At 41.0% G+C, this 16460-nt stretch overlaps 1 protein-coding gene across 1 annotated transcript; it reads left to right on the top strand.

The window, feature by feature from the left end:
• Positions 1–257: 257 nt before the first annotated feature.
• On the top strand, positions 258–3506 carry LOC117545792 (zona pellucida sperm-binding protein 4-like). The gene is made up of 9 exons (XM_034215768.1): positions 258–510; positions 1174–1488; positions 1612–1796; positions 1872–1969; positions 2053–2213; positions 2288–2480; positions 2848–2995; positions 3074–3149; positions 3230–3506. The coding sequence occupies exons 1-9, from the start codon at positions 282–284 to the stop codon at positions 3319–3321; spliced, it is 1497 nt and encodes a 498-aa protein (XP_034071659.1). The 5' UTR covers positions 258–281; the 3' UTR covers positions 3322–3506.
• The last annotated feature ends 12954 nt before the right edge of the window (positions 3507–16460 follow it).

Here is a 16460-nt window from a genome sequence, read left to right as displayed (position 1 = left end):
ACTTGAAAGGACACGTTTTTTATCCCCTTAAAACACCCACACAACTGATCTTGTTACGTTTCCAAGAGCATTATCAAATCATCCATCCGAATAATGAAAAATAAACATTAAATGATACACCCCTAAAGCTTTTGATTTGCTTCTGAAAAGAAAGGAAGCTATGGTTGGAGGTTATTTTGCCTCAGAGGAGTGGTTTTCAAACATCAGACCTAGTCACATATAAATGTGGCAGCAAGGCTTAGTACTCTTGGGGACTATCCAGGTCAAATTGCTGTGAAATCATGGCGAAGCACTGGAGTTTCACCTGTTTAGTGGCACTAGCCTTGCTAGGATGCTCAGTTAGAACCCAAGCTCAAGAAGAAGCTCAGAACTCACGCTGGCAAGACCCTTCACCACGGATGGTAAAAGGCGTCTCACCCCCTCAAAATCCTCAACATCATCAACATACAAAGGGCCATAAAGATCCACCATGGATCCCTCCACATCCACATCCACCATGGATCCCTAAAGATCCACATCCACATCCACCATGGATCCCTACAGATCCACATCCACCATTGATCTCTAAAGATCCACATCCACCATGGATCTCTACAGATCCACATCCACCATGGATCCCTAAAGATCCACATCCACATCCACCATGGATCCCTACAGATCCACATCCACTATTGATCCCTACAGATCCACATCCACATCCACTATGGATCCCTACAGATCCACATCCACCATTGATCCCTAAAGATCCACATCCACCATGGATCCCTAAAGATCCACATCCACATCCACCATGGATCCCTACATATCCACATCCACATCCACCATGGATCCCTACAGATCCACATCCACCATTGATCCCTAAAGATCCACATCCACCATGGATCCCTAAAGATCCACATCCACATCCACCATGGATCCCTAAAGATCCACATCCACATCCACCATGGATCCCTAAAGATCCACATCCACATCCACCATGGATCCCTAAAGATCCACATCCACATCCACCATGGATCCCTCCACATCCACATCCACATCCACATCCACATCCACATCCACATCCACATCCACATCCACATCCACATCCACATCCACTATGGATGCCTAAAGATCCACATACACCATGGATCCGTCCACATCCACATCCACATCCACATCCACATCCACATCCACATCCACATCCACCATGGATCCGTCCACATCCACATCCACATCCACAATGGATCCCTAAAAATCCACCAGCACCATGGATCCTTCAGTATGATCAAACGCCGCAGGTTCAACCAGCTTTACAAAATGATCAGAAAACGCAGGTGCCACAGACACCTACAGTTTACAAACCAAGTGTGGCAAAGCAGCCTGCAGCAGAGATTTGTGTCGTTGCAGAAAACGTGAGAATCCCATGTGGAAGTTCTGATATCTCTGCCGCTGGATGTCAAGATATAAACTGCTGCTTTGATGGACAACAGTGTTACTATGGAGAGACAGGTGAGCATTCTAAACGGCTGTCATGCTTGGACATAAATGGTTGATCCAAAAAAAAAGTGTTTAATCTTTCTGTTTTTTGTTTTTACAAACAACTTTGATCCATACCTGTTTTTGTGCCACCAGTGACTGTCCAGTGCACCAAGGATGCCCAGTTCATCGTGGTTGTGGCCAAAGATGCCACTCTGCCCAACATTGACCTTGAGTCAATCTCACTGTTGGGACAAGGGCAAGGCTGTACACATGTTGATTCTAATTCAGACTTTGCCATCTACAACTTTCCTGTTTCTACCTGTGGCTCTGTTGTTAAAGTAAGCCTGATTTTCTCTACTTTTCAGCTAATACAGATCGTTTTCAAACACTGTAATCCTATTTACTTTTAATAGGAAGAGACTGGTGTTATAATCTATGAGAACAGGATGTCTTCCTCATTTGAAGTGGGAGTTGGGGATCGTGGAGCCATTACCAGGGACAGCCACTTTGAGTAGGTGGTACTTATTTCAATACGTTTTTAGTGTCAAAATAAAAGATCTGACCAAGCAAAGTAATGCAATTTTTCTCTTTTAGATTGCTTTTCCAGTGCAGGTACATCGGTACTTCTGTTGAGGCTTTGGTTATAGAAGTATTAGATATTGTAAACCCTCCCCTACCAGTCGCTGCCGAGGGACCCATCAGTGTACACCTGAGGTTGGCTAATGGTGAATGCAATACAAAGGGTTGTAATGAAGGTAAGTGTGTGCAGCCTGTTTGTAGATCATTTTATGTTACTGGCTGTCATACTAACCTGTCTCTGCTCTCACAGTGGATGTGGCCTATACATCATTTTACACGAACACAGAATATCCTGTGACCAAAGTACTGAGGGACCCTGTGTATGTGGAGGTTCAACTCCTGGAAAAAACGGATCCCAACCTCGTCCTGACTCTTGGTCGCTGTTGGACAACTACAAGCCCTAACCCTCACAGTCTGCCTCAGTGGGACATTCTGATAGACGGGTAACTAAAACACCAATTTACACCTTGTTTACCATGCTGTTCGTCTGTTTACTCATTGAGAAAACTGAATATAATCTTATGAATACCATAGTCCGATCGATACTAATAGAATTTTGAAGGCAACATTGAAAGACATTTCTTAATATTGGACATTTTAGAGTTGAAAAATAAATGTGTCAGTGCTCTCTGGTCAACAACACACTATATGTTTCTCAACAACTTCAAAAATATATTTGGATTTTCCATCCTGCAATTACTTTTTGGTCAACAAAATGTTGATAGCTTATATCACCAGGCTCAAATGACTGGTGTCTTTATTGTATTTAATTTCACTGTTGCTTCTTGATATCATTTTTCTTTCCTCCAGGTGTCCATACAGGGATGATCGCTACCTGTCCGAACTGGTTCCGGTCGGGCCGTCATCTGGTCTAGAGTGTCCAAGTCACTTCAGGCGTTTCATTTTCAAAATGTTTACCTTTGTCAACCCTAATTCAATGGAACCCCTGAGTGAACAGGTAATTGTTAAATCTAGTGTTTACTGCTGCAACTATTTATTTTTGTATTGCTCTGCCAACACTATTTTTCTTGTTCAGGTGTTCATTCACTGCAGCACAGCCGTGTGCACTAGTGGAGCGGGTCGCTCCTGTGAACCATCATGCTTCAGAAAAAGTAAGAGATGAATGTATAACCTGCAGAACTCATGTGAAATATGTATTGTATTCTGACATTGTTTTTATGTCTGTGTGTAGGGAGAGACGTTCCGGCTGCGGACAAGAGCAAGGCTCAGTCAAAGGTCGTGGTTTCTGTTGGACCAGTGATCATGGGCGCCCCTCAGCAGTAAACAACACAGCTTCAAGCTCGAGAATCAGCCTGAAAACATGTATTAAAAAATTTGAAACAAAAACACTGTTTAGTTTTTAGTGGTGTGAAATGAAAATGACTGATAAATCAAGAGTATAGAGTGTCGAAGGGATAATTAATTGGATTTCTAAAGATTGTAGTCACAGTTGTATAAATAAATATTAGCTTTAATCAGGCCCGGCTCCAGGATGAAATGACTGAGGGGGCTGTTAAAAAATCCAAGGCGCGATTTCTTTTTCACAACAACGACAAATACTGGCAATATAATTATTTGACACACCAAGCTTTTTTCCTTCTCACTGCTCGACAATCTCTTTGCTTCTTTATTTTTATTCCGGATTTACCCCTCTCATTCTGTTATTTTCCTCTGATCTTTAACAATAGATAGCAGCGATTGAGAACATAAATTCATAATTTACCTCGTTTGAAGCACTTTTGTTGTAATACTATGGATTTAGTTGACACTACTAGCCGAGTTTCTTTTGTCCAATATCTCGCGGTCAGGTACATTAAGGCCCAATCCCAAACCACGCCCTACACCCTACCCCTACACCCTACCCCTACACCAGGGGTGCCCAACCTTTTTTGAACCGAGAGCTACTTTTAAAGTTGCCAGTCTGCCGAGATCTACCAGTCCAAATAGAGAGGCGTAGTTACTGACAGCCTACTACCAGGTGAATACACACTTCTACCTGTATAAAACTGACCTTTGTACGATGAATACTTCATAAAATACTGCAGATCCTTTATCTTACCTCTTTCTAATCTACACACATACAAGTATTTAACTGAAGTTACACAACAGTGTTGTTGATACAGAGTTGGAGTTTATTCACACGTCACATACTACAGTGGGTAATGTTTTCAAGAAACATTGAACAGTGCTGCCACATATGACACAGGGAAAAAAGAAAATACTCTGAACCCTTTCTTTGCCATTATATAAAAATAGTGTTGCTACAAAAGTATAAATTAGGCTTACTAATAAGACAACTCAGATCTGAAGCTACACAGGAATCTGCTGCAACAGTGCAATAAAAAAGACAAAATTAATAGAATCAAACCCTTTTTTGTAGCATTTTAGTAGAGTATAAAAAGAAATGCCTTTTAAAATAGGATGCAAGCAACACTAGTTTATTAACCTGAATTGATAATAGACTATAATCAATGTAAACAGAACAGATCTTAATGTTTGCATTCTTATACCATGTTGTACAATAATTATAATGAATAAGTTCAAACAAACAAAAACTTACAGCTGATTAATAACGGTATCTAACTTGAATTTTTATTATATCAAAAGCCTGTTGAAATGCTACTGTTATTTACTGTCCCCAAAAAGCGCGTCAGCAGCCTCCATGAATGCTTCTTTCACAACTTCGCCGTCTTTGAAAGACTTCATGTGTTTCGCAAGAACGTGACTGACACGATAAGATGCTCTGGTAGCAGCCTTGCTCTTGTTGTTGGGCCTGGTGAAAATGGACTGCTGTGCATTTAGCTGTCCTTTCAGGCCCCTCCCCTTTTGGAGCGTAGGGCAGAATTAGATGGGAATTCCGTCTCGTAGCGTTTGTGCACTGTTTTGAAATGCCGCTCCTAAATGATCCTTCTTCGATAAAGCTACGCTCGCATTGCAGATGAGACAGATGGACTTTGAATTGGTATAGATACAAAAATAATCATCCTCCCACTCGGAGTGAAAATTATATATTTTGGGCTTTTTTGCTTCTGCCGTAATTGCGGTCTTGTGTGTGTGCGGACTGTCACTCCTGTTGACACGGACAACGTCAGCGAAATAGTGCCAACTGCCCACCAGCCACGCCCCGACACATGGGGTCACGCCGGCCAATCACAAAGCTTTGATGCGTTCAAGTGCATTATTCTGGCACAGGAAGATTATGTTACAGGACATTAACGATAAAACAGAATGTTGTTGTTCTATTTTTAGAGACATCTCGCGATCGACTGGGAATCTCCCCGCGATCGACCGGTCGATCGCGATCGACTGGTTGGGCACCCCTGGTTTAGAGTAAATTGTGATGTGGACTCTCATCCCAGAATTTTAAGGAAATCAGTGGGGATATTGAACAGGAAACATTTCAATCAAGGGGCATCATATGACCAATATAGACAGAAGAGCAACATTTATTTGAACATTTAAGTCAATAATACCATTCCTAGGTGAACTTAACATCCGTATGGAGTCAGATCAGTCTCAATATTAATAAATGCTCACAGAAGGATTCACAAATGTATTTTGCGTTTTATATATAAATGACTCTCCACAACAATATCTCTCAATGCACTCACAAATATTTATTGTTGTATATAAATGTACAAAAAATGTGCATTTAAACTGCTTTTTATTAATTCAAAGACGGCTCTGAATTAATAATCAAATGTGTTTCCTTTCTTTACTACTGGATGGAATTACAAAATGTACCCATCATTTTCCTAATGCTAGTATAGCCACATAAAAGTATCAAACCACCTGTTAAAATGCACCAGAATACAGGAAATATTTTTTTTTTTTTTTGGGGGAGGACCCCACACCCCCGTTAAAAATATCCCCCCCATATTCAGGATGCTTCCTACGCCCATGATGAATACACATTTTGATTATTGATGATGACCTTAAAATACTCTTAAAACAGCTATTTTCTCAATGAAAAAAAGGAAAATCACCAGGTATTGACAGTACTTCAATTTTATTTTATATTAATTTTGGGATCTTTTAAAAATAAAACTTTTTCAAATTTAAACAACCAAATATCTCACATTTATAATATGCAGAATCAATTCATAAAACATATTATTTTTAATGTTTCACATTTTTAGAAAGTCTAGGGAGATTGAAAATGGGTTTCTTATAGCATCAGTCATGTTTTTTGTTTTTTGTAAAGAAATCAATAGCCCTGTAGTTACTAACAGTGTCGGTCGGACAAGGTAACCCTATACACTCTTTTTACTTTTTCTGGTTGAACAGTTATCCCTCAAGTATTGGACATGATCAAGATATTTAAAGGATTTCTATAAAAGGGACAGAACTTCTCAGCAGATGATAAAGTCTTCCCCTAAAAGATCAAGATCAGTTGCTGAAAGCTATACCACATGACGTTGGATAGTTTGATTACCTTCAGGTCTGACACTCAAATTATCTAAAAGCGAGTTATTGCCATAATATTATGAAAACAAGTTTAACATTTCCTGTGAAAAAAATTGATGAAGCTGTAGCTGGTAATGTTAATAAAAAATACCTTTTTCTCATATTTGCTGAAACCGTCGAACCCAAATGACATTTAGCTGTTCCTTTTAGCTGCAAAATGATAAGAATTTGTGACCCGCCTACCAGTCTATCACATCGAAGCACCAACTCCAGCAGCTATCTTTCAGCTCTTAGCACTCAGAGCTCACAGCTCTTCATATCTGTTCAGAAACTAGACAAAAGTACAAACCACAGACTGCCTGTGTCATGGCGAATACAGTCGCTGGTTTATTTATGTCTGTATAGGCCGTTGTTTTGAGTGTGGACGGTCGGAGCATATATAACGTTAGCTTAGCCAAGCTCCATTTAGAAAACACGCATTTTAAAAGGGTTTTTCGCCTGCCGTCTGAATGCAGACTTGTCAAAGCATTAATTCATGGTTTTTACGAACAGGTATGTTGTTACTTCGGCATCATTTTGAAACGTGTATTACAATTAAATCACGGTCAAATATGTTCATCTTGTTGTAGTTGTAGCCCCCTTGCCAGCGATTCTCTCTCTAGAGAGAGAAGCCAGACTCAGCCTGGTTGTTCCTGGCCCTAGAACCACGATTTTATGGGGCCAGAAAAACTGTCAATTAGGACCCGCTAGCCGGTACTAGGCCAAGTGGAAACGCAACCAAAAACGGGCCCCGCACGGCTCGGCACGCTTAAAGCGAGCTACCCGCTGCATTGGAAACGCGCCATAAGTGCTCTGTTAGCAGATCTTTGTTAGTAATTATATCGGTCGAAGTGGAGTCGAAAGAGATGAGTTTTCAGTCTGCGCCGGAAGATGTGCAAGCTATCTGCTGTCCTGATTTCAATGGGGAGCTCATTCCACCATTTTGGAGCCAGGATAGCAAACCCACGTGTTTTTGCTGATGGGAACTTGGGTCCCCCTCGCAGCGAGGGTGCAGCGAGCCATTTGGCTGATGCAGAGCGGAGTGCACGTGATGGGGTGTACAGTTTAACCATGTCCTGAAAAGCAGTTCAGTCTTGTCAAGGTTGAGCTTGAGGTGATGAGCAGACATCTACTGAGAGATGTCAGCTAGACAAGCAGAGATGCGTGCGACGACCTGGGTCTCTGAGCGGGGAAAGGACAGAATTAGTTGGGTGTCATCAGCGTAGCAGTGGTACGAAAAACCATGCGGGATAATGACTGATCCGAGCGAGTTTGTGTACAAGGAGAAGAGGAGGGGACCAAGAACAGAGCCCTGAGGGACCCCTGTAGTTAATTGACAAGGGTCAGACTCGGACCCTCTCCAAGTTACCCTGTAGGTACGGTCTTTGAGGTATGAGGTGAGGAGGGAAAGTGCAGAGCCTGAAACTCCAAGTTCTTGGAGAGTGCGAAGGAGGATCTGATGGTTCACAGTGTCGAATGCAGCAGACAGGTCCAAAATGATGATGACAGAGGAGAGGGATGCTGCTTTAGCAGTGTGCAGTTCCTCAGAGACAGCGAGGAGGGCAGTTTCTGTTGAGTGACCTGCCTTGAAACCAGACTGGTGCGGATCCAGAAGGTTGTTCTGATGGAGATAACAGGAGAGTTGTTTAAAGACAGCGCGTTCAAATGTTTTAGACAGGAACGGGAGGAGAGAGACAGGCCTGTAGTTTATAACAGCAGACGGGTTGAGAGTGGTTTTCTTTAGGAGAGGGTTTACTCTTGCCTCCTTGAGACTGTTTGGAAAGTGACCAGAAGTTAGAGAAGTATTGATGAAATGGGTGAGAAACGGTAGAATATCAGGAGCGATAGTCTGAAGGAGGTTTGAAGGGATAGGGTCCAGAGGACAGGTGGTAGGACGGGCAGAAGTAATGAGGGTAAGAACCTCACTTGGAGAGAGAGGGGAGAATGAGGTTAGTGTGTGGGTGAAGGGAGGGTCTGGTGACCCAGCGGTGAGTAAGGTGAGTCAGAAAAAGAAGAGCGAATATCATCAACCTTTTTTTGAAAGTGGTTAACAAAGTCGCTTGACAGAAGGGAGGAGGGGGAAGGGGCTTTGGGGGGGGTCCAAGAGGGTGGAAAAGATGGAAAATTGTTTTTTTGGGATTGGAATAGGAAGATTGGATCTTATCTTGAAAGAAAGTACTTTTTGTCTGAGAGATCGAAGCAGAGAAAGAGGAGAGGAGAGCCTGATAGGTTAGGAGGTCGTCATGGTGTTTGGATTTCCACCGTTTCCGCTCTGCTGCCCGAAGGATGGTTCTATTAGCACGCAGTGCGTCATTTAGCCAGGGAGCAGGAGGGGACTGACGAGCCTGCCGAGATGTGAGAGGACAGAGAGAGTCCAGAGAGGATGAAAGAGTAGAGAGGAGAGTTTCTGCAGCAGTGTTTGGAGGCAGAAGTTGGAACGAGTCAGAGGAAGGGAGGGCTGAGAGCACCGATGAGGATCCATCATGCTAAACTAACCTGTTGCTGCTCCGTCCACACTCACAACAACGTCATACAGACATAAATAAAGCAGCGACTGTATTCGCCATGACATAGACAGTCTGTGATTTGTACATGTTTAACTTGTGTCCAGTTTCTGAACAGATATGAGGAGCTGTGAGCTCTGAGTGTGTGCTAACGGCTGATGTGTTGGGACATATTTCGCTGTCGGGTGTTGACCAATCACGAAGCGTCATTTCTTGACTGGCAGCAAAAACAACCAATCACAGCAGTGCTTCTCTGGCTGGCTCTGTCCAATCACAAACAAGAAGTGTTCTCCCTAAAGGCCCTGTCACACTGTCCCGAAATTGACAGCCGACGGACACACGAATATGGAATTGTGAATTTCGCACGATGATGGCCGTGAACCACACACGAAGGCAACATTTACATTACATTTAAGACATACAACTGCAATGAAAGTACCAAAAACAATTATGTTACAGTACTATGATACTGTACTGATATCTTCAGACTTTGTTCTTTACTTTATCCGTCGTTATATGTAGAACATATTACGTTTTCTCCGTAATGTTGTTTCCATAACAACAACAACTTCCTGTCAACTGTCCTTCAAAATAATATATTATATACTTTTTAGTTTCACAGAACACAAATTGGGTTATTTACATAATATATTTACCTGATTTTGTTGTGCAATAAAACAACCCGATGGACACACGATAAAGGAAATGTTCAAATGCGGCTGTGATCGTAGCAACATCGGGCCATTCGTGAGGGCATCTTAAGCCATCGTATGACCGCCGGTGGAGTTTCTCAGGCTCCGGCAGCAACTTCGTGAGCGGTGGCAAAATCTTTGGCATGCCTTAAAATTGCCGAAGGACCTTGCGAAGGTTCATTTTCGTGTTGAATTCGTGTGTCAATTGTGCCCTTCGTAAGGCCATCGTGAGGGCATCTTGTTATCATCGGTGCCATCGGGCATTCGCCCCGATCAGAGTGAGGGTGAATGCACCGATGATAACACGAAGATGACACGATTTGACAAGATGCCCTCACGAGTGCCTTACGAAGTTGCCGCTCACGAAGTTGCTGCCGGAGCCTGAGAAACTTCACCGGCGGTCATACGATGGCTTAAGATGCCCTCACGAATGGCCCGATGTTGCTACGATCACAGCCGAATTTGAACATTTCCTTTATCGTGTGTCCATCGGGTGTCAATTTCGGGACAGTGTGACAGGGCCTTTAAGGAATACCCTTTCCGTCCAATGTGAAATGCTGTGGTGTTTTCTGAAATGCTGTGGCGTTTTGTGAAATGCTGTGGTGTTTTCTGAAATGCTGTGGTGTTTTCTGAAATGCTGTGGCATTTTGTGAAATGCTGTGGTGTTTTCTGAAATGCTGTTGGGTTAAGTGAAATGCTGTGGCGTTTTGTGAAATGCTGTGGTGTTTTCTGAAATGCTGTTGTGTTTTCTGAAATGCTGTGGTGTTTTCTGAAATGCTGTTGTGTTTTCTGAAATGCTGTGGCGTTTTGTGAAATGCTGTGGTGTTTTCTGAAATGCTGTGGCGTTTTGTGAAATGCTGTGGCGTTTTGTGAAATGCTGTGGCGTTTTCTGAAATACTGTGGTGTCTTGCACTTCAGGGCCACCATATAAATGCCATCAAAACAAGGGCACGTTGCTCCATGACCAATGAGAAGTTGCATGAGTGTCTCAGGATTGCTCTTACCACTTATCAGCCAAACTATGCTGAAATAGCTAAATCAATGCAGTGTAATTTCGCTCACTGACTCAAACAGGCTAAACATGACAGAAGTCTGATGCATGGTATGTATGCAGATCTGTTTGTAAGGTCATTCATTTAATGGTCATTCAAACAAGCCTATTTACTGTTTCAAAAATTGTAAAAATGTTTCCAAGATATGAATGTTATTGTGATTCTGATGGCTATTGTTTTACTATGTTCTATTTGCATTTAGTATTACATTTTATGGACTTGTGCTGTCTTCAATATACCTTATGTATGCTTGGAAGTGTTGAGGATATTTTACACAGGGCTACTTACTGTTAATGTGATGAATACTGTTTTATTATATTCATCTTGTTTTGTACATTAGTGGACATGGATCTGTTGGGGGAAAAAACCTCATGTCTCCTTAGTTTTAAAGATGCAACATTTTGCACTTTTGTGTCAAGCCTTGTAACCGAAGCTTTCCTACTTTTTTATGGACTGGTTGCTTTCTGTAATGATTTATGTTGATACAATTAAAGTTTTAAAAAAAAGGGATGCACTTGACTAGTGCATTTAATGTATTAGTATATATTAACACTATTGTAAGCAAGAGTTATTTGTAGTGATTCCTTGACAAAGTATTGTGTGGCCCACAAACCCCCTGTGATTTTCCTATTTGGCCCACTTGCTAATGAAGTTGAATAGCCCTGATGTATTGTCTCTGGGTGTTGGCAACCATCACAATTGCCATTTGGATGTTTTCCAATCAGATGGATTGTTGAATTTAATCCAGTGACCCAATGTTATCCTGCTGTTAATGCTCTGTTCTCTTCTACTACTCTCCCAAGTGCTTCCCATTCCTACTTCCCTTTGTATCTGGTATAAATGTCTTCCTTTAGTGTTACTGTCCCATAGTAACAGATTTGACTTCTGCTCTACTGATGGGTACCATAATATCAATCTAGTTTGCTTTCAAACCACATGTTTTATTTTATTCTGTTTTCTTCAAGTTTGTATTTTGTTGGTCGAACGCACTTATTGTAAGTCGCTTTGGATAAAAGCGTCTGCTAAATGCAATGTAATGTAATGTAATGTAATGTTGCCAGTTGATCCACTACCTCATTCCCTCTAATACCCACATGCGCTGGAACCCACACAAATTGAACAGCAATTCCCAAATGAACTAACCTAAACATGATGTGTAAAATGTAATGTAAAATATCCTGACGGCATTCTGAAGAGAAGTTGTTAAATACTCTCCAGAGCTGCGCAAATGACCACTCGCATTGGCTGTATTTCCTACCCACTGAAGTGCTAGTGAGATAGCCATCATCTCTACTGTATATACTGCGATGTGATCACTCGTTCGCTTTCCCACTTTGACCTTTAATTCAGGAACATAAAATTGCACAACTAGTTTGTCCATTTTCTGGATTTTTGGATCCATCAGTAAATATTTGTATGAACTGCGCATATTGTCCATGTAGAACAGTGTTCATGTAAGCCTGCACATTGATTTTACTTTTCATTGAATGTAACCGTTTCAATAAGGATAAATCTACTATAGGTTGAGGTAGAATGGTGGAACAGCCGATAACAACACCGTCGGACTAATATTCCATTCTTTAACTTTGAATTCCTTACATAATTCCGAAACACAAACACTTTCTTTTTTAATTTTGTTACTTTCCCAACTTGTTTTTACAGTTTGTTTAGTAGGGTGAGTATCTTTAGGGCCCTGTAGATTTGCCCAGTAATTAACAATTAACGGTATTTCTCCGACCTCTACCTGAAGTGCCAACACTGGTGTAGATCTGACTGCCCCAGCATATCCTTAGTGCTTGTGCCTGGACTCTATCTAATTTTTGAAGAGAAGAGTATGCAGCTGAACCATACACTATTAGTCCGTATTCTATGACTGATCTAATTAAGGATGTGTATACGTTCCTCAAAGCAGCTTTATCAGCCCCCCCACTTAGTGCCTGCCAAGCACCTCATAACATTTAAAACCTTTTTACATTGATCTACTACTTTATCAATGTGAGTACTCCATGTGACTCTCGTCCAACCATATTCCCAGAAATGTAAATGTCTTCACTTTCTTTAGTTCTTGTAACTTCTTCTACCTCTACTTCTTCTTCTACTTCTAATTCAATGTACCTGCCCGCGAAATATTGGACTAAAGAAACTCGGCTAGTAGTGTCAACTAAATCCATAGTATTACAACAAAAGTGCTTTAAATGAGGTAAATTACGAATTTATGTTCTCAATCGCTAAGTGTGGGATTGAATATTAAATTAGTTTAGATTACATGTATTGTCCCCAGGGGGAAATTCATTTCCACAGCACTGTTGTGGTAATCTGTATTATATAAACCGTATTGGTAAAATGAGCGACATCTAGTGACGGATTTTGGAACATTGATTTGATTAGTCCCCAGGGGGAAATTCATTTTCACAGCACTGTGAAAACAATATGACATCAACAAAAAATAAGACAGACAACTACAGATAGCACCACACATGATGGTTACTTGTTATTATTTAGGGCTGCAATGCCTGTATGGATCAGGTTTTTTTGCCAAAGCGAGCCCTTTTACTAGAATAATAATGTTATGTATTATATAAAATATTACATTTGGTGTATATATTAGTCACTTTCTTATGAAATGCCAGGTTTTAGGCCTTGATTTGAACATTCATTCCTGAAAATAAAAAATCAACCAGATTTTTTTTTTTTTAAGGCGAGACACCCCAGGTGAATAGGGTAATTTTTTTAACTTAAAGATATCAGGTAGAAATTTCTCCAGTTAATTACTTACAATAAGGCAATTGTTTTTTGTATTACAAGCCATTATCTCAATAAATATGCGCATATTTTAACACATTTCAGGAATCGAAATCTGAACTTTGGATAAAGCCAGGTTCAAAATTCTTGTTTCATTTTGTAGTCATATTAGTATCTAAGGCTTTTACAGAAGGGATTTTGGATATCTCTTTTTATCACTCCATAAATCAGAAAATACTGTCAACAGCCCTAAAATATAAATGTTCGCCATATTTTTAGGTATACAATGTTATATAATTCAGGCTATGAATGATATATGAACAAACCCTTCTGTAAAAGCCTTCATAATATTGATAGGAATATAACTGGAAGGTTTGGTGTATGTACGTGCTACTGAAGTGGACATTTCGGACTAAGAGTAGGAGAAAAAACTAATTTTGAGAAAACGACCTTTAAAGATTGCAGTGTGGCGCTAGCTAAACCCTCCTGTTCTTTGGATGACAGCTTGCGCATCGACGCACTCCGTGAAGGTATGTCATGTTCGGGGTCATTTATTTTTTTGTATAACCTTGCTTCGTGCAAGTGACAATTGTTGTCGTCTTCTCTGTGAACGTTTTTTTCGCTGTTCTTTTGCCATTTTGAGATTTACATTTCTAGCGGAAAGCTAACCAGGAAGTGTATTGCACAACACGTGACGCATCCGAACGAATCACGTTGTCAGAAATTGACACCAGCCAATGAGATTTCGTTTCTTGGTTTAAGACCCCTTTGTACTTTCACGATTGGTTGCTGATACAAAGGAAATGACCTATTTGGATCCGATGAGATTGTGCAGGAGAGACTGAGCTTTCCAACGATATCTCTGATGACATGGTGCAAACAGTGGTCGCGGGTACTTTATGTACGGTTAGAATGCTAAACTTTTGGTGAATTTAGGAGAAATGTACAGATGCAAATAGACAAACTATATTAAAATAACACTTAAATGTGTATTTGTACGTTTTCCTTCCAAAAGCCTGAAAGAAAACATGTTATAGAATCAAAATAGCACAAAATCTCAAAATTGACAAGTGCTTGAAAAACGATGTTTTAGCCTGCCGTGTCTCACCTTAATCCTGACCTGACTAGAGGTAAGTAAATCTGTATAGGAAGACGAGTTAAGGGATAGAGGAGAAAAGGTTATGGTATAATTACAGAGCCTGTCCATTTATAAATTGAGGAAATCAATGTTAGTCTGTTAACCAAAGTGCAGCCATCTGATAATGTACTATCTATTATTAAAGATCAGAGGAAAATAACAGAATGAGAGGGGTCAATCCGGAATAAAAATAAAGAAGCAAAGAGATTGTAGAGCAGTGAGAAGGAAAAAAGCTTGGTGTGTCAATTCATTACATTGCCAGTATTTTTTGTTGTTGTGAAAAATAAATCGCCCCTCGGATTGTTTAACAGCCCCCTCAGATTGTTTAACAGCCCCCTCAGTAATTTCATCCTGGAACCGGGCCTGGTCGCCTTTAAGTGAATTTAACAACCGGACTCTGGTCCACTAAAATAGGTGGTCTCGGAACGCTTGCTTGCGATCTCTGGAGCGGTTCATTTATTGGTGTGAACCATAGACTGGTGTGAACGCAGTCCGCACCAAAACATAGGAAGCGTAGTATTTACGTGTCAAAAATCTTTAGCGAAAGAATCTTTCAAGACATCCGCGGTTGTTTAGTTAAAAAGTGAAGCAGAATTAAGTGTTGAACAGTCTCGTGTAAAGTAAAAATGCTCCGTCAACTACATAACATTAAGAACACGGTACCTGTCGTCGGTAAAACGCCCCTCATTACTGCAGAACGTCTCTCATTATATGTGTTATATTGTTTTTTAACGGACGTGGTCTGATTATATATTCATATGCCCGGGCCGCTAGTGTCTGTTGATCTCCAGATTAACAGCAGCATGAGAATAACCTGCCGAAAGTGCCGATGCTCCATGGCGGAGGCTCCGGTAGAAATTGCCGGGATTTGCATTTTTACCCCCTTAATGTTTGACCAATGGTTGAACAGCATTTCCGTGCATATGACTTGTGTTTAAAGTTTATAGTCCGTTTGAGTTTTGCCCGTGTGTACGACGGAGTATTAAGGCCATAGTTAGAAGAAAAAAAACAGGGAGATTTCGGGAATAAAGTCGTAATAATACGAGAATAAATTCATAGTTACGAGAATAAAGTCGTAATATTACGAGAATAAAGTCATAATTACGAGATTAAAGTCGTAGTTTCATAAGTGACTTGAGAAGGAGACAACAGCAGCGTCCTGCAATACAATGAGGAATGTGGAGCATCTTGTGAAGCAGTAGGCCTACTTTAGTTTAGGTTTCTCAAATAACGAAATACTTAATATTTTGGCACATCAGCATCAGATTATCATAAGTATTAGAACTTTGAATAGGTTGTGCAAGAAACTATGTCTATTATTTCGAAGAAAGAACCAAACGGACTTGGAGGAGATTGTCTCCTTTCTGCAGGAGGAAATAGCTGGTTCTGGCCGACTACAAGGCTATCGTTGCTTACATCTACGAGCCGTTCAAAGGGGATTTGTTGTTTCATAAGAAACGATGAGACTTGTAATCAAGAATTTGGATCCAGAAGGAGTCGAACGATAGCCTTGTAGTGGAATCGGAATGAGCTCCCCATTGAAATCAGGACAGCAGAAAGCTTACACATCTTCCGGCGCAGACTGAAAACTGAAACCTGATGTACTTATAGGATTCTGTTTTCTTCAAGTTTGTATCTTGTTGGTCGAATGCACTTATTGTAAGTCCATCCATCCATCCATCCATCCATCCATCTTCTCCCGCTTATCCGTGGTCGGATCGCGGGGGTAGCAGTTCCAGCAGAGAGCCCCAAACTTTCTTTTCCCTGGCCACATCAACCAGCTCTGACTGGGGGATCCCAAGGCGCTCCCAGGCCAGCGAAGAGATATAACCCCTCCACCTGGTCCTAG

This window comes from Gymnodraco acuticeps, unplaced genomic scaffold (assembly GCF_902827175.1).
Source record: "Gymnodraco acuticeps unplaced genomic scaffold, fGymAcu1.1, whole genome shotgun sequence".
NCBI classification, from domain to species: domain Eukaryota; kingdom Metazoa; phylum Chordata; class Actinopteri; order Perciformes; family Bathydraconidae; genus Gymnodraco; species Gymnodraco acuticeps.
The sequence above is the reverse complement of the archived record's forward strand: the minus strand, read 5'-3'. Positions and strand labels throughout refer to the sequence as shown.